Source organism: Podarcis gaigeae (assembly GCF_964106915.1).
Source record: "Podarcis gaigeae genome assembly, chromosome: 8".
Taxonomy (NCBI): domain Eukaryota; kingdom Metazoa; phylum Chordata; class Lepidosauria; order Squamata; family Lacertidae; genus Podarcis; species Podarcis gaigeae.
The window spans coordinates 79574212-79595586 of record NC_139684.1 but is presented as its reverse complement, the minus strand read 5'-3'; the positions used below and the strand labels follow the sequence as shown (position 1 = coordinate 79595586).

General features: G+C 48.0%; 1 protein-coding gene across 2 annotated transcripts in view; it reads right to left on the bottom strand.

Annotated features, from left to right (window-relative positions):
• ERF (ETS2 repressor factor) overlaps nt 1-15705 on the bottom strand; it is a 39882-nt gene extending 24177 nt beyond the window's left edge. The window contains exons 1-2 of one of the 2 annotated variants that reach the window (XM_083753934.1): nt 15363-15705; nt 9646-9727 (exon numbers count right to left, since the gene is read on the bottom strand). In XM_083753934.1, the coding sequence (XP_083610060.1) occupies nt 9646-9706 (61 nt within the window). In that variant the 5' untranslated portion in view covers nt 9707-9727; nt 15363-15705. Of the gene's footprint in view, nt 1-9640; nt 9728-15362 lie in introns of both variants that reach the window. The other variant, XM_083753932.1, reaches the window with a different exon arrangement.
• Nucleotides 15706-21375: the final 5670 nt, after the last annotated feature.

The following is a 21375-nucleotide window of genomic DNA, read 5'->3' as shown; positions in this document are numbered from 1 at the left end:
GCAGAGGCTCTCTGGGTTTAAGGTGGGTCTCTCACAGCCTTGAGATGTCCAGGACTGAACCTGGGACCTTCTGCATGCAACACATGTGGCCTGTCACTGAGTGACAGCCAAGTATCGCAAATATTTTGAACAACTGTTGTTGCCCGCCTTCAACTGGTCTGCAAATAAACTCTGGTTTCTCAAGGAAGGTGGGTTACAGTATTAAAATAACAAAAAAAAGGGGGGGACACCAAGCACTACAGAAAACACAAGTTTCCCCAATGCGGATATTAAAGCTCTGTGTTTAAAACAGGATGTGCAATGCAGTTTTTGCTCCATGTAATCCAGGGGAACGAGGACTGCAGAGCATACAAAAATATGAGTGCATAAGAAAAGTCTTGCTGGGTCAGCATCGTTTCTTTTGGGGGGGGAGGGTGTAGCTCAGGTGCAGAGGTCCCAGTTTCAATCCACAGTACAGTGGTACCTCGGGCTAAGTACTTAATTCGTTCCGGAGGTCCGTTCTTAACCTGAAGCTGTTCTTAACCTGAAGCAGCACTTCAGCTAATGGGGCCTCCTGCTGCTGCCGCGCCGCCGGAGCCCGATCTCTGTTCCTATCCAGAAGCAAAGTTCTTAACCTGAAGCACTATTTCTGGGTTAGCAGAGTCTGTAACCTGAAGCGTATGTAACCCGAGGTACCACTGTATATCTAGTTTGGGCTGGGAGAGACTCTTACCCCAAATCCTGGACAGAGTTGCTGCTAGTCTGTGTAGGCAAGGCTGAGGAAGGTGGACCACTGGCCTGATTCTGTGTACAAAGCGGTTTCCCGTGTTCCTGACGGACGAAGTGCCCATCTAGTCTGTCTGGTATGTTGCTACCTGATGCCGCTGAGAAAGGGTGGCCCAAGGACGAGGAGAAGGGAAGCCCACGAACCTGAGTTATATACCATATTTTTCGCTCTATAAGACACACTTGACCATAAGACGCACCTAGTTTTAGAGGAGAACGAGGAAAAAAAATTCTCTCCCTCTCTGCACAGCGCCCCTTCAGTGAAGCGGCAGGAGAAATGGAAGGGGCTCCGTTTCTCCTCCCACTTTGCTGAAGGGGCGCTGCGCAACTTTCCCTCTCTGCACAGCTCTCGCTTTCTGCATGAGGGATAGCTACGCAGCCTGCATTCGCTCCATAAGACGCACACACATTTCCCCTTACTTTTTAGGAGGGGGGAAGTGCTTCTTATAGAGCGAAAAATACGGTATGTGGTGAAAGGGGCATTCACACTGGGGAAGAGTACTATGGGAAGATGTGCAGGCCCAAGCGAGAGGGGATACAGGCCGGGGAGATGTGCTATGCCCCTGCTTCCAGCTCTAAGGGGGTGGGGGAATGCTAAGTCCCAAAGAGATGTTTAGCAAGGCTGCATTTATTCAGTACAAAAGCTGCAGAATTCAGCATTCTGAGGTTCTCAGGTTCCACAAAGAAAGAAAGAAAGAAAGAAAGAAAGAAAGAAAGAAAGAAAGAAAGAAAGAAAGAAAACAGAGAGAGAGGTGGAGAAAGAGAGAGAAGAGCAAGTTATTGGGCCTTTAAGGTGTCGGAGTTAAAATTTCAATATTTATTTATTTTAATCCTGTTGCGTGCAACACCTGGAAAAACCTCTGAAGCCTTCTTGAAAGCTCATCGCCAAAGGGTCTTTAATTTAATGGCATCTTAACTTAAGGGTCCCCCCCCCCGCCACCGCCCCACCCTCCCAAGAGTAAATAGTAATGGCATGCAATATTGTAAAGAGGAGGGTTTTCCCTCACAAGCAGCGAAGTCTCAGAGGGGCCCACAGGGTGTTGGCTTGCAGAGTGGTGGGGAGGAAGGCGCACTGGACAGAGAGAAAGGTTATGCAAAAAAGCTCTGAAAAGCCAGATGACAGGAATATCAGCAAGGAATATATTGAGGTCTTCTTCTATCCCTGAGAGCAGGAAGGCAAGGCAAGTCTTTGAAAGTTTCAGGCTGCAGTCCTACGCAGCCCAGGAAGCAAACCCCATTGGGCACAGTGGGGCTTGTTCCTAAGTAAACACACACAGGATTGTGCTATTATTAAGGCTATAAATTAGGACCAAATGGTCAAGAACACAGACCTCCTTGCACCATATACAGTACAGTGGTACCTCGTGTTAAGAACTTAATTCGTTCTGGAGGTCCATTTTTAACCTGAAACTGTTCTTAACCTGAAGCACCACTTTAGCTAATAGGGCCTCCTGCTGCCGCCACTGCGCAATTTCTGTTCTCATCCTGAAGCAAAGTTCTTAACCCGAGGTACTATTTCTGGGTTAGCGGAGTCTGTAACCTGAAGCGTCTAGAACCCGAGGTACCACTGTACGAACTTTCTCAAGATCTGGCTGTGTTGATGGGCAGGCCATGGACTTCTAAGGGCTTGCTTTTTTATATAAATATCAGGATGCGGTTTGAAAAAGTCATCTGCAAAACAAGCTATAAATGAGGCTCTGCTACAGGATTGGACTCGATGGCCCTTGTGGTCTCTTCCAACTCTATGATTCTATGATGCTATGGTCGTAAGGAACTGTTTTCCAGCGCATGCTGTTTGGGAACAGGACAGATCCATCCATTAGCAGACAAGTGAGTCCCTGGCCCTGTAAGCTGTCTGGATAGGAAAGCACTTTTTGGAACCATATTGTTATAGATTTGAGAGGACCCCCCCCAAAAAATCCCTAGAAATTAATAAATGGTAGTTGCTGTTTAGTCATGTCCGACTCTTTGTGACCCCATGGACCAGAGCATGCCAGGGACTCCTGTCTTCCACTGCCTCCCACAGTTTGGTCAAACTCATGCTGGTAGCTTCGAGAACACTGTCCAACCATCTCGTCCTCTGTCACCCCTTCTCCTTGTGCCCTCCATCTTTCCCAGCATCAGGGTCTTTTCCAGGGAGACGCCTCTTCTCATGAGGTGGCCAAAGTAGTATTTTGATTAACTGGGATATGGATGAAAATACAAGCCACAGGACTGTGCCAGAAGGGGAATCCCTGGGCTGGCTTATGCAAAACAGCCTGGCTGGCCTAAGGAAGAGCAAATCTATTAACATGACCTAATGGGCCATCCTAGAAGAATCCTTGGGCCTGCCTGGGAAGACAGATGTTGCAAAGGTGATATGTGTGTGTGTGTGTGTGTGTGTGTGTGTGTGTGTGTGTGTGAAGGGACAGGAAAAGAAAGTTTCTGAGCAAGGTATCTTAGGAAGAAGAACCAGGAAGAGAGACTGGGGACCATTTGCATTTGCTGGGTCCTCAAGACTGGCCAAGGCTGCAGCCAGCACACAAATAATTACCGGGCTGCATGACCTGCTTCTTCCAAAATCCTGGAGCCAATACTGAGTACAGGACACACCCGGCATGTCTGTTGTAGAATGACAATACACCCCTCTGCAGGAGCAAGAGCTGGGCACAAATTCAACAAATAGATGAACATCTGATAGCAACACAGTGTCGACCTCCTTTCAGTCAGACACTGCATGTTGCCAGACAATGTATTGAAACTTGGATCCTGCCCAACAAACTTGAAAGGGGTGGGACTTCATTGCAATCTATTGGCTGCTCCCCCTGCTTGCTGGGGAAAATATCATGGCAAGGAAGAGACTAGCTTGGCCCCATCTGTTGACCAGAAAAGGAGCAGTGCAGGGAGCTTGCTGCTTCTTTCCCTGCCAGAAGAAATAACACCTTACAACTAAGAACTAGTGCCTGGGTTTGCTTTTTTCCCTCCTCCCACCCCAAAGCTTTTCCTTTTGTGTCATGTCTTTTGTAAGCCTGGGTTCAGGGACTGATGGTTTCAAGACACTCTGGGAAGCCCCCCCCCCATTTTTTTTGGGTTGAAGAGCAGGATGCAACACACACAAGTAAATAAATAAATACTGGTGCTGAAGTGGGAAACCAGAATTGCTAAAGTCACAGTCGCTAAAGGATTGGATGCTGCCGGATAGCTCAGTCGGTAGAGCAGGGGTCACCAGCCTAAAACCCATGGGCCAGAAGCGGCCTGCGGAGGTCGTTTGACCGGCCCCCGAACCACCCCCAAACTGAGCTGCCTGCTCTCGCGCTGCGCTAAAATGGCGCAGCGCGGGAAATTGTGTCTGCGCAGATGCAGATGCCAAAAATCACGGGCGGGCGCGATCCAGCCCACAGAGGGATCTCCACAGGACCGACCCAGCCCAGGCAAGATAAACCTTGCCGACCCCTGTGGTAGAGCATGAGACTCTTAATCTCAAGTTCATGGGTTCAAGCCCTATGTTGGGCAAGAGAGGGGCTGGATTACAGGACCCTGGTGGTCCCTTCCAACTCTACAATTCTCTGATTCTAAAATGTGGGAATGCCAGGAGAGGCCTGCCAGATCTGAGCCAAGGTTCATCTCCCCTCAGCAGCCAGCCCCCTGCCTCTGGGAAGCCTTAAAGGTAAAGGTACCCCTGCCCGTCAGGGCCAGTCATGACTGACTCTAGGGTTGCGTGCTCATTTCGCTCAAGAGGAAGGGAGCCAGCGCTGTCCGAAGACACTTCCGGGTCACGTGGCCAGTGTGACGAAGCTGCAGCTGGCGAACCAGCACCAGCGCCGCACACGGAAACGCCGTTTACCTTCCCGCTATAAAGCGATCCCTATTTATCTACTTGCACTTAGGGGTGCTTTCGAACTGCTAGGTTGGCAGGAGCTGGGACCGAATGACGGGAGCTCACCCCGTCGCGGGGATTCGAACCACCAACCTTACGATCAGCAAGTCCTAGGCACTGAGGTTTTACCCACAGCGCCACCCGCGCCCCTTCTAGGAAGCCTTACAAGCAAGTAATGAACACAGCAGCCCCCTCTGCTGTTGCCTCTCTGCAAATTGCATTCCGAGGCATAGCGCTTCTGCCCCTGGAGTTTCCATGCTGCCATCGTGATGGTTAGTGGCCAGTTACGAAGAGCTCTCTGCCGTGAGTTCCCCCTGATGCACTTTTAAAGCGGTCGAAATGTGTGGCCATCATCACCACCATGTCTTGGGGTGGTGAATTCCAATACCACATGAGGTTCAGATTTGCCATGCCAGCTAGATCTGGGGACCCTGGATGCCTGTTTGAAGCTGATCAGGATTTCTCCAGTGGGAAGGTGAATAAAAGAGGGCAGATTTCAGTGAAAGATTGCTTGCCCACCAGTCCTTCAGCATACACCTGGTATGCAGGCTGAGACCCTACCTGCCCATGGACTGTCTCGCCAGAGTGGTGCATGCGCTAGTTATCTTCCGCTTGAACTACTGCAATGCGCTCTACATGGGGCTACCTTTGAAGGTGACCCGGAAACTGCAATTAATCCAGAATGCGGCAGCTAGACTGGTGACTAGGAGTAGCTGCCAGGACCAGATAACACCAGTCCTGAGAGATCTGCATTGGCTCCCAGTACGTTTCCGAGCACAATTCAAAGTGTTGATGCTGACCTTTAAAGCCCTAAACAGCCTCCGTCCTGTATACCTGAAGGAGCGTCTCCATCCCCATCATTCAGCCTGGACACTGAAGTCCAGCGCCGAGGGCCTTCTGGTGGTTCCCTCATTGCGAGACGTGAGGTTACAGGGAACCAGACAGAGGGCCTTCTCAGTAGTGGTGCCCTCTCTGTGGAACGCCCTCCCATCAGATGTCAAGGAAATAAGCAGCTATCTTATTTTTAAAAGACATCTGAAGGCAGCCCTGTTTAGGGAAGTTTTTAATATTTACTGCTGTATTGTTTCTAACACTCGATTGGGAGCTGCCCACAGTGGCTGGAGAAACTCAGCCAGATGGGCGGGGTATAAACAATAAAGTATTATATTACACAATTGTGGGGGGACCCTGTGCCTATATTAAAAGGTCTAGGATGCTCTCAGGAGTTTACCTAGCATAAGATCCCTTAGAACAAGCCCCCAGAATCCCTTGCACCATGCAGGGCTTCTGCGGCAGGCGTTCACAGGGTACATGGCAGAATGTGAACTCGGAAAGGGTTCCTCAAGAGCGGAAAGTTTTAAAAGCCGCCGGTTTAACACATAGAGTTTAATCCAAAAATTCAGGGCAATCTTATTTGACAACAGCCCTCTCTCATTCTCTGAAAGCTGTTATCCACTACTTGGATAATCTGTTTCAAAGCCATCTTTTAAACCTCAGCATTGTCTCAACAGAAAAGCAGGGCTTGGGTGAATGTGCTCTGTCTGCTCACCCAGGTGCCCCAAGAGGGGAGGGTCCCCCCCCCCAGGTTTGTGCTCCTTCCTAAAAACAGAGAATCGGCTCCAAAAAAACTGGGAGCAACTTTTTCCAGCTCTGCTGCTGATCTAGCTAACGGTTTCAGCATCTTTCTGTCAAGTATTTATTATTTGTCGTCGGGTAACATTATATTGCTGTTGTTGCAACACACCCCAAGGAGAATTGACAAGCCATTGCTTTTGTGATCTACTGGTGAGCTTCCAAAGGCATCAATACCTGATCGTTACTGGAAAGAGGAGGGGCTAGATGGATTTGGATTTGATATCCCGCCTTTCACTCCCTTTAAGGAGTCTGAAAGCGGCTAACATTCTCCTTTCCCTTCCTCCCCCACAACAAACACTCTGTGAGGTGAGTGGGGCTGAGAGACTTCAGAGAAGTGTCACTAGCCCAAGGTCACCCAGCAGCTGCATGTGGAGGAGCGGAGACGCGAACCCAGTTCCCCAGATTACGAGTCTACCGCTCTTAACCACTACAACACACTGGGGCTTCCTCAGATTCAGCAAGTCGGTTCTTGCGTCCATTTGTGCCCAAAGCATGCACGGGAGAGACCTGTATCATCTATGCACGATCAAGTGGAATATATAACAAGTGAGATCTGCAATAAAATGTTGCGGCGCACCAAGTGTGGGACACTTCTGGCCCTCAAGATGCTGCCGAACCACAACTCCCATCTGCTTCAGCAAGCATAGCCAATGACCAGGGATGATGGGAGTTTAGCAACATTGGGAGAGGGGGCAGCAAAGGTTCCCCAACTCCTCCATTATACCCTAACACCTAATAATGCTCCTGTTCAGGGTTCCAGTCAACCATGTCCTATGTCAAGAAGCTGTCAAGGGCTCAAGCAGTTCACTCCCCCTGCCCGATTTTTTTGTTTTCCCTTTCTGACTGACACTCAACATTTTGTGATTCCCTTGCTTCTACATAACTTGGGATTTACCTAAGCACGTCCTCTCAATTTCCAGCAGCCCCTTTTGGGCTCTAATTCTGTCAGGATCCTACCTCCGAGGGCACAATTCACAGGGAATGATGCTGAATTGCATGCCCTGTCTCCCCAGGTCTCTGAGCATGCGTGCCTGCTTCTGTTTAAACAAGGGGTTTGGATGATGGGTTTAAGATTGCAATCTAACAGGTTCCTAACCTGCCTGACTGTTTCAGGTTGTAGCCTCCAGTGTTTGTTTTAGCGGCCATTTTAAGCCATGACAACTTAAAAAAATAATAATCTGAATACATCTAAATGCATTTATGGGTGCAGATGGTCAATAGTTTGAGAGTGGATAACCCAAAATAGCACTAGGATGTTTGTGGAGAAAGCAAAGAAAAGCTGGTCTTCTTGCTAGCCTACGGGATAGAATTGCTGCTGCTACATTTATCCTGGAGCAAATTTGCTTTATCCCAGCGTATGTCATCCGACTACATTTTATGCTGCAAGGAGCCTTTGAAGTTATCTTCTGGCAGATTCCCACCCTCAGACAATCAAACAAGCTATGGTTTGTTTCCCCAAAGCTCGGTTTCTTTTCCAGCTGCTCTCGCCTCAAGACTTTGCAGTTTGGTGACCATCCAGGATGGGGTCAGTAAAAAATAAAAAAATCAAGGAAGGGTGCTGAGTTCACACATGACACCAGGAAACCAAGTTTCATAAGCCAAATAGATTCAGATCATTCTTTGTTAATGGGAAACAAACCATAGTTAAGTTGCTGGGCATGGTTCATATGTAACAATAAGGGTCTTAGCCAATTAAGTTCTACTTAGAGTAGAACAACTGAAATCAATGAACCTAAGCTAGTTATGTCCTCTAAGGGCTATCAAGATAATAGTGTACAGCTAGGCTTGTTCGTACGGGCAATGTTCAACTCTAGGCATCACTAGTTAAAGTAGAGGTGGAGAACCTGTGGCCACCAGGTGCTGCTGGACTCCACCTCCCATAATTCCTGGCTGCTGGACTCCAACTCCCATAATTCCAACAACATCTGGAGGGCCATGGGTTCCCCATCCTCAAATTAGAGGATCTCAACATTAAAACCAGTGTCTTGTTTCTAACAGGAACCAGCTGGAAGCTTCTAAGAAGAGTGAAAAGGCAACATCCCTTCCAAGCTGATTGCCCTCAGCGTCTTGTATTCGCACAGGCATATTGCCCTCTGGTTCACAGAATCATAGAGTTGCAAGGGACCTCCAAAGGTTATCTAGTCCAACCCCCTGCAATGTAGGAGTTTCCATCTAGCTCTCCTGACTAATAGGTGCTGGAAGACTGGTTATCCTCCGCAAATATGCCTGCTTGCTTCTTCTTTTAAGCCCTCTTAGCTAGCGGCCATAAATATATCCAGTGGCGGTGAATTCCGCATGTTAATTGCACGTTGTATATGAAATACTTCTCTCTTTCGGCTCTCCAGAGCCTTGAGCTATTAATCTGCGGGGAGGTGCCGCTGCGAGATTACGACCGGCTCCAAGGCTGCCCTGTGAACTGCCGTAGCAAAAGTGGGATTAGAACTCTGCTCTCCCAGATCAAAATATAATCCTCTCCTTGGTGCACTAAGCTTGTGTATATGTTGCGTGTGCGCAGACACCAATGCCTCACACAACCGAAATCTCCCGTGGGGACGCCCCTCTCTTCTCCAGGTCTCTGGGCTGCCTGCCGTTGCCCAAGGGGGTAATTATAAAGGTGTTTGTTTTTGATTGCCTCATTTAGACACAAGTGGCTTTTGCTCAGCGCAGAACCCGCCTTGCATGTGCATGTGTCTATATATCTATATCTGCCTGTCTGATGCAACAGCTGAACACTCAGAGAGGGAAAGATGGAGCCCACTCCCCTCTTATCTAGGGGGAGATGCACCTCTGTCATTTGTCGCTAAGGGGGAAGACTCCAAAATTGGCTGGGGGAACACACGCTTTTGACCCACGTGAATTTTCCGAAGGGGGTGCCTTCCATCTGTAACCGCCCCGCAACCCCTACATCTTAGGGCTATGAGAAAGTGAGGCCTGGAAAATCCCTAGAAATGGACTCTTCTGAGACAGCCACGACTAAAATTAGAAGTGCCGTAACTATGGGTGGAAGCGAGGGAGGACTTTGTGGCCAGGGGAACAGGCCCAAATTATCCCTAACTTTATTAATTATGGTGTTAGAAACACCTGAGGTGGCCTGGAACACGAACACACACACACACACACACACACACACACACACACACACACACAGTGTATATCTCATACATTTAAAGAAAAAATAGAGAAAAGAATCCTGGGAACTGTAGTTTCTGAGACAGCTTGGAAATGTTGCTGTGTGAGGGGAAAACTACACTTCCCGTGATTCTATGGGGGGTGGGGAGGTGTGCTTTAAATGAAGGGTGCGTATGTAGCCGGTCGTTCGGAGGAAGTGGAGCCTAGTAGGCGGGCATGAGAATGAGAGGGAGAGAGAAGGGTTGTGAGGCTTACCATACCTTGCCTCCAATCCGCAGCGCCATCTTGTTTGCTCGCTGGAGATCGACATCTGCAATACATTCGACTTTGGCGAGAGGATGGCTGTGCAAACAGAGCAGAGGGTTAGGATACCAGCACAAAAAGTGTGTGTGTGTGTGTGTGTTTTGGTGAGGGGGGTAGAATCTCTGCCAAGAGAATCTGGATAAAGATGTCGAGGACCAAAGAGGACACCTCACTGCTCCAAGCCCAAACGAAAATTAACGGACCAAAGAGTGGCTGTGTAAATGCCATGCATTTAAAGCACATTATGGCCAATCCTGGGAACTGTAGTTTACTCCCAACATACCTACCATTCTCAGCACATTTATCAAACTACAGTTCCCAGGATTCTTTGGGCTGGGGTTGCTTTGAATATACGGCTTGTACCATGGCCAGCCCATGACATTTGGGCACCTGAGGGGAACCACAAAATGGCGTCTGTTCACCCCTGCCAGGGGAGAAGGGGTGAGTAAAGATCAACCTCAGGAACAAGGGAGGAAGAAATATCTACATCAGGATCAGAGTGATTACAGATAGTAGCCTTTAACAGCCTTGGTAGTTGCTGCTGTGTTACAGCTCCCAAAATACCCTGGGCAATGCAGGCGGAAGCTGATGTTAGTTGTAGTTTGAAAATTTGCAGGGCAACAGGTTTTTGTTTTTAGTTTATTATGAGATCTGCCCTTCCTCCTGGGAGCTCAGTGTAGTGTACATGGGTCCTCACACTCCCCGTTTTATCCTGACAACAACCCTGCGAGGTTGATTAGGTTGGGAGATTGCGATGGGCCCAAGGTTGCCCAGCGAGCTTCCTTGTGGAGCGGGGATTTGAACCCAGCCCTCGCCTACAGTGACATCAAATTAATGTATAAACTTTTCCTGCATTAACTACAACAGAAAACACCAAAATGTCACATTAGTAGAGGGGAAAGGGAGGACTCAGAAGGTGGTTCTGGGGTCCCAAAAGGTGTGAGTTTGCAGCCCGGTGCCACTTCTAAACACTTGACAAGGGTTTAACGTGTGAGTCCAGAAGTTACAAGTTAAAATTTCATGTCTACCAGAAACTCAGTAGGTGGTCTTATGCATATTCCCCGCCCCCCACCCATATTATTATACAGACAATAATGGTTTACAGAGGAGTAGCTGTAGCCTACATTACAAGGCTGTTGTAATGATTGCTGAGCCTGTGCATTCGCAGCACTTTGAAAGGCTCTGTGTAGGAATGCATGATTCTTAAATAGGAATGAAATGTAAAGCAGCTGAGGGATATTACCAGCACAAAGGAAGCTGTCTCGGTCTATGTCGGAAGTGTCGGAGAAGACAGCCTGCGTATGGCACGATATTGCTCAGAGGCACTTCTTCCAGTAAAACTCCGCAAGTCTCCCTCCTTTGTTAGAAAATAAAGGGGTGCATATGGAGCAAACATTTCCACACTAATGCGTCCACTGTGGATGGGATGAACTTAATAATGAAAAGTTTTGGGGAGCCCAAAGTAACCCATTAAGAGAGAAGGAAGTCTGTTGTGTTTCTGGATGAGTCACCGGCCAGGTAATCCTGCCCCATATCTCGAAAGGACAGGGTTGAACAGGGAGCCTCCAGATGTTTCTGGACTTCTGCCAGCTGCAGCCAGCATTGCCAATGATTAGGGGCAATGGGAATTTTGTAGCCCAAACTCTGGAGGGCCACAGGTTCCCCAAACTATGACACAGCCAAAGAATCCCTGCCTTCACAAGGAGACGTACTCTGCAAGTCACACAGATTTATTTATTTAACACATTTTTATCCTGCCTTTCCTCCAAGGAGCTCAGGCTGGTCACATGGTTCTCTTTTTACAACAACCCTGTGAGGTAGGTAAGGCCGAGAAACTGTGACTGGCTCAAGGTTGCTCCGCGAGCTTCACCCAGGATTCGAACCCTGGTCTCTCAGGTCCTAGTCCAACACTCTAACCACTAAAGCACCTGGCTTGGGTGGTGGTGTTGGGCTCTTTGGAGGGCGTTGCTTTTTATTCCTACATGCTCTTAAAAGGTAAAGGGACTCCTGACCATTAGGTCCAGTCATGGCCGACTCTGGGGTTGTGGCGCTCATCTCACTTTACTGGCCGAGGGAACTGGCATGCAGCTTCCGGGTCACGTGGCCAGCATGACTAAGCCGCTTCTGGCAAACCAGAGCAGCGCACAAAACGCTGTTTACCTTCCCGCCAGAGCGGTACCTATTTATCTGCTTGCCCTTTGACGTGCTTTTGAACTGCTAGGTTGGCAGGAGCAGGGACCGAGCAACGGGAGCTCACCCCGTTGCGGGGATTCGAACCGCCGACCTTCTGATCGGCAAGTCCTAGGCTCTGTGGTTTAACCTTAATTCAGGGTCCAAGATTTGGGGTCTAAGAGTAAAGTGGACTTGCAGTTTTAAATCAGACCTTCTCAGCGTTGGCTCCCAACAGTGTGGGACACCCTCCCTATAGAGGTGTGTTGGGCACCATCCTTGCCAAGCTTTAAGTGGTCAATGAGGGCTGGCCTCTTATTATTGAATGTTATTGGCCTATTGTCCTGCCAATATGCGCTGCTGCATGGCATTTTGGGGTGGGGTCATTTTTGATCCAATCTATTGCATTCTCTTTCCTGGACGTAACTGGCATTTAGGGTGAAGGGCAGTTAACAAAGAGAACCAAATAATGAAGACCACGACGGAAAAGACGTGCCGGCTACCAGTACCTTCCAGCGGGTTTGGAAGACAAATTCAAAAACCAGTGGAAGGACAGTTCCCACTAGGGCCCGGAATACAATGGGTTAACCCGAGGAGCTTGAGGCCTGACACCTGTTTAAAGAGACATGTGGGAATTTTCCGGTCTTGACCCCTGCCGCTGACCCCTGGCGACCAGGCTACTGGGGAACCAGGCCAAAATATGGGAATAATCTCCCCAGGCATGAAAACTGACAGCTTGGGGGAATGGAATGACAGGGGGTGGGGGTGGGGAGAGGCTATACAAGGACCCAAGGCGGAGGGGGGGCTGGAGATGGGGCGAGGGGGGCGGGCTGAATAGCCCTTGCATCCACCCGCTCCCTGCCCCCCACCGCACAAATCCCGACCTCCCAATTCCTTTTTTCCCCCCTTTTCTTTTTCAGCCTCCCATTGCACCTCCCAGAAAAGACCCCTTTGCAGATGCAATTTCTACCCGGCTCCCCCCGCCCTGCCACCCTTTGCCCTGCGCTGTCCTTGGGACTCCCTCTGGGTGAAGGGAGGGCGCGAGGCAAGGAGGGTGGGGCGGGTGGAGAGGGTCACAAGCCCAGGGAGCAGGCAGCAGCCGAGAGGTCTGGTGCCACATTTTCTGGGGCCCGGCTATAAATAGCCGGCGTTATAAATAATGCAGCATTATTCCCTCTATAATTATCGGGTGGGAAGTTTGCGGCCGGGCTGGCGTATTACACGGCTGTACAGGCCGGCACCCTCCTGCCTGCCTTACGCCAGTCTTCCTAATTTACACTCCTTCCTCGTGGGGCCCGTCCCTCCTGCCAGACGGACAAATCGAGCAACCGGATCCCTCCATTACTCTGGAGCAAAAGGCTCCACGGCGCAGACCGCATCCTTTTCATTTAAACTCCCGGGGAAATAATGGAGTGGGACCCTCGCCCCACTGTCGGGGGGGGGGGGGGAGGAAGGGAGCCAGCCTCCCCACTTCACCCCACCCAAAAAGCTTTTGCAATTGTAGCCCCTGCTAGGCTGAGGTTAATTTCGAAGGCAGAAATTTTGACCCGCTCGGCTTTAAGCCTGTCCAGAAGACGTGCCCCGCTGACCCACAGAGCCTGTTCCCTAATCCGACATGTGTGTGGGTTGCCCGGGGTTACTCGGTAGTGAGGGGAAGGCAGGTGGGATATGCTCAGAAACACACTTGTCATGTTACAGGGTAGATTCTGGATATTTAGCATGCTCTGGGGCTCAGTCCCGGCATAAATTAAGACCCGCTTCATTGTGACATCACCATCATTATTATATCGCACCATCAGTGCATGGCAGTTTATAGCATGCAATAAGGACAGGTCTCTGTCCCAAGGAGCTTACAATCAACCTCACGGTACTAGAGTTCCCTAGGTATATCATTTAAAATGCATCTACTTTGTTAGGGTTTTAGTCCTGTTTTAACTGTATTTGCTGTTTTTAATCTTGTGTGTTAAATCACCCCGAGGCAGTTGTTTGGAAGGCAATTAACAAATCACTGATAATGCAGTAGTAATTAATATCCAGCCCAATTGTTTAGCTCCCTTGTTTAGAGGTAAACTGTCAAATCTGCTTTCCTCTACACGTGAAAACACCTTCAGGCATCTCAGAAATATAACCAGTACACACACTGCCAAATTTTGACTACATCCAGAGTCTTAGCAAATTGGAGGTGTCCAAGCCAGCACAGGTCGGGAAACTGAGGCAGACACAGTGAACAGGGATGATGAATGCACGCCTGTTTGTTCCTAACAACACCCTCTTGCCTTAAGGGAGATGGGAATAAGGGGTGCCCCCTTCTGCTGCGGGAGAATTGCATTCTGACCTCCCTATGCAGGTCTACTCAGAAGTAAGTCACAGAGGTCAATGGAAGAGTTTGTTTCAAATATGTACTCCGTTCGCACAGCTCACTGGGTGGCCTTCAGTTACTCAACCTTGCATACCTCACGCAGTTTTATCAGATGCATAGGATTATATATATATATTGTAACTCACGGAGTCCCTCTAATATGGTACAGTGAGAAATAAATTTAGATGAATTCAAAATTAACAAGCCTTCTTTTTTGGCTCGGCTAAAATACGGAACCTAGGAATTCAGGCTTTCATTAAAAGGCCCTGTCAGAAGTGATGCTTACATGCCCCTCTTTTTTAAAACCTTCATCTTCCACAAGTCTACTGCAGATGAGGTTTCGGTCAGGTTTTTTTTTTTACACTGAAACTGGTTCCCTACGCATGCTGTTAAAGCAATATTCGCAAGGACCGCAATATTCGCAAGGACCGGCAATCCGGGTTTAAAATGGCTCCCTTGTGATTCCAACATCCACACATGGACCAAAGTTTTTGATGCAGCTGAACTGTATCCCACGGGGAAGGAGGAAGGGAGGGAGGAAGGGAGAAGAACTTTGAGAACTGGAGCCCCTGATAGGCAAAAGTTAATATTTAAAAGGCAAAAATTTCCACCCTGGGGCCTTGAGCCTTTTGAGAAGACCTGCTCTTTCCAATACAGTTTAAAGCACACACCCCAAATCTGTAATATCAACTTCTATCAATTATAAGTTTCTGGGGTTTTTAAAGTCACTCTACTGCTTTCATAATGATGCAACACATTTTAGGATTCAGTGGTTGTTGTTTTCAAAGACCTTCTGAGCACCATTTAGAATCATAGCATTTCATTTATAAATGTCCTTAGGTTTAAGCCTTTTTTCAAGGGTTTTTTTAAAAAACAAAGTCTCTCCCCTACCCACACACACACACTTCTACCTGTATTCAAGACTGTTGTTCTACATTTTCCTTGGTCCCCCCCCAAAAAATCATAATAATTGGGGAGTTCGTGATCACCCCATTTGGTGTTGGGTCCAAGGATCAGAGGCATGCAGCGTCTGGACCTATTTTGCAAAATGTTCTGCCCCACATGCAACACTCCCCCCCCCCCCAAAAATAAGAAGACAGAGCTGAGGGTGGGGAGGAGAAGAGAGAGAGAGAAAAAGAGACTTACAGAGCAAAGAGGAAGAGAGGGCTTTCTTTGTGTGGGGCTGCCCCATAGACGGGCTAAGTCGTCCCCTCCCTTTTTGCCCCCGGCCAGCTGGGAAAGTCAACTCCGGGGAGCCGGCCGGAGGGAAAGAGCGAGCGAAGCGGGTATATTTAGCCGCAGGGCGGGGTCGGCCGCCTGAGGAAGGAGGGAAGGAGGAAAAGAAGGAGTAAAGCGGGATTAAACTCTAGAAGGGGACGCCCGGCGCCTTGTGACTCCTCCATCGCCGAAATAGCAGCGCGAGGCGAGAGGAAAAGTTTGTTCCTGCGGCGGAATTAGCAGCAGGGCACTAAAAACAGCTGCAGCGAAAGCAGCGCCGCCGCCGCCTCCCTGGCCCGGGGCGCCTGCCAGCTGGCAGCCAGCTCCGGCCCTGCCCTGCCCGGCCTGCCCGCTCGGAGCGAGAAGCGCGGCAGACACAAGCACAGGCCCGCACGGCCCTTCGCACGCACGGCGAGCCTCCCTTTGTTGCCGCTTCCTCAGCGCCGCCGCCGCCGCCGCCCGTAAGAGGCGTGGGTTCCGCCTTGCTGGCGCCCTCGGCCGCGCAGCGCCTCCTGCCGGCGGCGGCGGCCCGGAGCAGCCGGCAGGGGGCGCTAAGGAGGAAGCGCCCGGATAGAGGCGGCGGCAAAGCAGCTCCCGCCGCGTCTCTGTGTGAGTTTCCGTTCTGGCTTTTCTCCTCCTCCCCATCAGCTTTTTTCTGTTCCTCACCACGCAGCAGGATTTAGATTTAGATTTGATGAGGCCCTCAGCTACTGAAGGTAGTGGGGCCCTTTATATGTCCAGCTGTCAACAACAAATTGTCGCTGTTTTTTTTGTGTTGAATATATGCTATATGGTAATTTATGGACCTAATAGGTATCTAAAGCCATTTGCACATAACAACATATGTATTTTATCAAAGTAGTTGTTGAAAAGTCCACACAGAATGCAAAGTCCACACAGAATGTAGGCCCCCTATATATAGAAATGAGCAAAGCAGTGATATTTTAGGGAGCAGGCTTGCAGACCTACTTGCATCATAGGAGCCTACACAACACAAAACACTATGTAGGTTTTATTTTATATGTTTTTTATCTTATATTTTGGAAATGTACATCCACTTTTCCCCCCTTTAAATTTTTTGGGGGCCCCCAAGAGTGTGGGGCCCTAAGCTATAGCTTGTTTAGCTTACACGTAAATCCGGCACTGATCAGGAGTGCCACCTTGAATAAAATATTTGTGGGGAGTGAGAGCAGGCATGCTCAGACTCTCCAAAAGTCCCTCTTATCCAGGGACAGTCTCAGATTTACAGACATTTCTGATTTGATCCCTGAATGTGCCACTTTTCCTTAGGACGCCCTGATTTTCATTGGAGGAATGTTGGAGGGGATGCCCTGCATAATTGGTTACGGCGCAAGCACACCATCTGAATGACAATGTTCATCAACTTGGGGGGAGGGGCTTCAAATATTTTATTAGTGGTTCTGAAGGGACCTCAGCCCCTAGGAATTTGCTCCTATGACACACACACACACACACACACACACACAAACAAACACCAGATTCCACGGCGCAAGCACACAATCTGAATGGCAATGCTCATCAACTTGGGGGGAGGGGCTTCAAATATTTTATTAGTGGGTCCGAAGGGACCTCAGCCCCTAGGAATTTGCTCCTATCTCTCTCTCTCTCTCTCTCTCTCTCTCTCTCTCTCTCTCTCTCTCTCACACACACACACACACACACACACCAGCTTCCACAGCACTCAGTGTGATTCAGATATATCCTCAACCTATTAAGCAGTATAGAAATCAAATAATCAGTCGATTCATTCACTCCTGATACAAAGAGCCAGTGGAACTGTTGGGCTTCAGAAAGAGGCTGCCCACTGGCTCTCTTGTGCCCAGATCAGTGAAATACAGGTGGTCAGGGGGACCCTGGAATTGTAGAGTTGGAACAGATCCCAAGGATTAGCTAGTCGAATCTCCTGCAATGCAGGGATCTCAGCACACAGTCCCCCATCCAGTTTGGAACCATAACCAGATCCTGTTTAGCTTTGCAAATGTGCTAGCCGTTTTATTGCTGAAGGAGTTTCATCTCAGTGTATATTACTCTCAAAACAAAAGTTTTATGGTTAGACATAGAAGTGTATCTAACTGTAATGCAATTAAAAAGAAAACAGAAAACCTGTAGTTATCAGCAGCCTGGGTGCCAGGAAACATCAATTTGTCTCCCCTCCGCTGGGAGAATGCCAGACTGCAGAGATTAGCAGTAGTTACGTTAAAGGTGGCCTGCGTATGTCACAGGCTCTTCACGTATTTCTTTATGTTCCAAAACTAAAGGGAGATGTTGTTTCTGTTTCTTTTCTTTCTTAGAAGAGAGAGGTGCCCATCGTTTTAGAGGCCACCTGTTTCCAATTTTGAAACCTAAGGGCTTCAAAGTGTGTTTAAGGGCCTCTGTGTCTGTCCACTAGCTGAAGGGTTTTGTAGGGTCAGAGGCCACCTGAACCTATTTTCTGTGTCAAATCTCAGCTCTGGAACCTGTCAGTGTGCAAAGTAGCCTTCACTCATGCAACTTGGGACAATTTGTGTATGTGTGTGACCAGATGCGGATGAGCTTTTAAGCACCACAGAACTATTTATCATGGCAAAATGGAAACCAAGAATACAGACCGCAGCTTCTTGGATAATTACAGCACCCTACTTGCCAACATTTAAACTGGGGGGGGGGGGGATGTGATTAAGTCGCAAATGGCAAATATTTGTTTTGGTGACCTAAACAGCTTCTGACATTTTTTCATTCCACCCAGTTAAAAGAGTGTAACTCTAAAGCTTGCGTGTTTGTAAACCAACAGAAAGGGGTAAAAATACATTTCTTTTCTAGTTTTGCATTTCTTGTGGCTACCCAATGAACCCAGCAATTTCCTCCCACTCATCGAGGACCTCTACAGTGCTCTCAGCAGATCCCCCCACTATTGTTTGCATATCAGATCTGAAACACCAGCAGCTGCATTACAGAAAACCCAGTGGCCCAATATTCTGATGCAGCACATAATATTTAACGTATTGAATGGGTGGTGCAGAGAACCATGCCTATCTGGAAGTGCTGTCCCTAACCCCAGCTATGTGAAGGTGGTAAGAGGAAGATGCTTTTCACATGCTCAGAGACACTCTTTTCCAGCCAAGCTGGAAGTCAAATGTAAATCAGTCCTTGGCTAATATGGATAGATCCAGATCCTATGTCCAGAGCTGAAACAGATCCCATTGATTCAGGCCAATGTGAGAGTTATTTAAGATTAAATATTACACTGTGTGTGTGTGTGTGTGTCTGTAAGTCACTGGACTGCTTTCGGAAAGCTAACTGGAGAATATGTTCTATTGCCCTGGGTGGGGACTAGCTTCTAAAATAGAGATTATGTTCTGCATTCCAAGGATATCCTCACAGCATCAACACAGTTCTATTTAGGAAAAGTGCTAGAGGAAATTGCAAGGCTAGCTTCAGAGGGTGGCATGACTGGACATTTGTGGGAGCTTCAAGAGCAGCAGAGAGCCCATTGCACCGAGAATGCTGCCGTTTCCACCTTGCACAGAGTATCAGATGCAGCCAAAGATAATTCTCTTTTTTAAAAAAAATATTTTTATCGCTCAATTTCCACATAACAAATTATCAAACCATATAATCACCTACATAATTTCCCCCCCTCCCTCCCCACCAGGAACTTCCCTTAGCTCCTCTCCCTGGTTTTGCTGCACATATTTTCTCTGCATATTATAAAATTGTATATATCCTTACATATCTTTCCATCATGTTATCAACAATAAATTTGTGTATGTTTATTCAAAACCTGCCAAGGAGTCCAGTTCATTTTGTTGTGTTTTTAAATAATTTGTGTAAAGTTCCCATTCCTCCTTAAAGTCACAGTTGTCCTTGTGTCAGTTTGTATGTCAATTTAGCCAGTTCTGCATACTTCATCAATTTCTCTTGCCATTGTTCTTTTGTCGGGGCTTCCTCATTCTTCCATCCTTGTGCTATCAAGACTCTTGCCGCTGTTGTAGCATACATAAACAAGTTCCTTATTTTCCTTGGCAGGTCTCGTCCTACAGTCCCTAACAAAAATGCTTCTGGGTTTGTTTTTACAAATGTCATTTTAAACATTTTCTTCAATTCATTATATATCATTTCCCAATTTTTAAAAAAATTATTTACACTCCCACCACATATGAACAGCCAAAGATAATTCTCAGTTTGTAAATCCTGCTTGTTCTATGTTGTCCCCTGAGGGTGCTGTGTGCCCAAGGGCCTGCAAAATCCTGGATCCAGGAGCTGGGTGGAGTGCTGGGAGACTGGTTTTCCCCAGATAATTCTTTTTTTCTAAATATCTAATTTTAGGATACTGAGCAGGGGGTGCGGAGCCTCTGGCCCTCCAGATGTTGTTGGACTACAACTTCCAACATCCCTGTTGAGTTGGAGTCCAACATCTGGAGTGACACAGGTTCCCTACCCCTCCAGCACAGATCTTATACTGGAGGTTTGCAGTGCAATGCTCTGCATATCCACTCAGAATGAGTCCCATTGAGTTCAATGGAGTTTACTTCCAGGTACGTGGGTATAGGACTGCAGCCCCAAAGAGGCACAACGCATTCCACAGAGCCACCTGCACCATCTATTTTCAGTGCATGTGGGTTCAGCTTTACTGCTTGAGTTTTGACATACTGTTATTATTTCATTTATGCCTTATGCAAAAAAAAAAAGGGGGGGGGGGAGAAGCAGCAGCAAAAATGCCTCTAGGCAATTTACAGTTTAAGAACAAATATGCAACATCCAATATGACAAACACAATAAATAAAATTTCCCGCTGGAAAAACAACAACCGTCAACAAAATATCCTATATAGCATAAAGACAGCAATCAGATCAGAAACCCCATCGTATGGGAACAGCCGTTCATATTAAAAACACGGGCTAATAAAACATGAATAATTGCTAAAACTGATAAGTCTAAAAGGCCTGGGGGAAATGGAAAGACTTTGCCTTAGGGCCTGGGGTAGGCATCACATTAAGCTAGCTCAGCCTTTGCCATCCTGGAGCCTGCCAGATGATGGCGGTTTAAAATGAAGATGGGGAGAACATTGTACACCAGCTTTTCACTCCGTGGAGAAAAAAGGTGGGGTAGAAACGCAGCAGTTTGTTCCCTCGATGCAAAGCCATCCTATACAGTGGTACCTCGGGTTACAGACGCTTCAGGTTATAGACGCTTCAGGTTACAGACTCCGCTAACCCAGAAATAGTACCTTGGGTTAAGAACATTGCTTCAGGAGGAGAACAGAAATCGCATGGCGGTGGCGGGAGGCCCCATTAGCTAAAGTGGTACCTCAGGTTAAGAACAGTTTCAGGTTAAGAATTGACCTCTGGAGCGAATTAAGTTCTTAACCCGAGATGCCACTGTACATTTGCTGTACATCAGTACAGCTTTTCCCCACCTGGTGTTGCCTGAATGGGATTTTAACCTTCTGCCTTCTGGTGCTGAGAATGTGAAGGGGGGAGGGGGTGGACCTGAGAAAACAGACCAGGTCTCCCACACTATCATTATCCCAGCAAATTTCCCTGCAATGTTGCAACCAGCGAATGCACCAAAAAGCAACACTGCTTGTGTCTTCTTGCCGAGTTATTTTATGTGCCTCTTTTCTTTTGGCCAAGCTTCCTGAGTGGTACTCCTCATATATGGCAATCTCCATATATATAGCTATCTATCTATATGGAGTATCATGTGCAGTTTTGTCGTCTTTACAATGTCTGAGTGGCTGCAGCTCAGAGGAAGAGCATTTTGCTTCGCATCCAGAAGGTTTCAGGTTCAATTCCTGTGCAGGCACAACTAAGAAGGACATCTTTCTGAGACCCTGGAGAGCTGTTGCCATTCAGGATATTGTGTCCTTGAACTCCGATAATGCCTCACACGGACCTGGATGGAGAAGGGTGTGCGAGTTTGTGTAGGAGCTAGCCTGCCG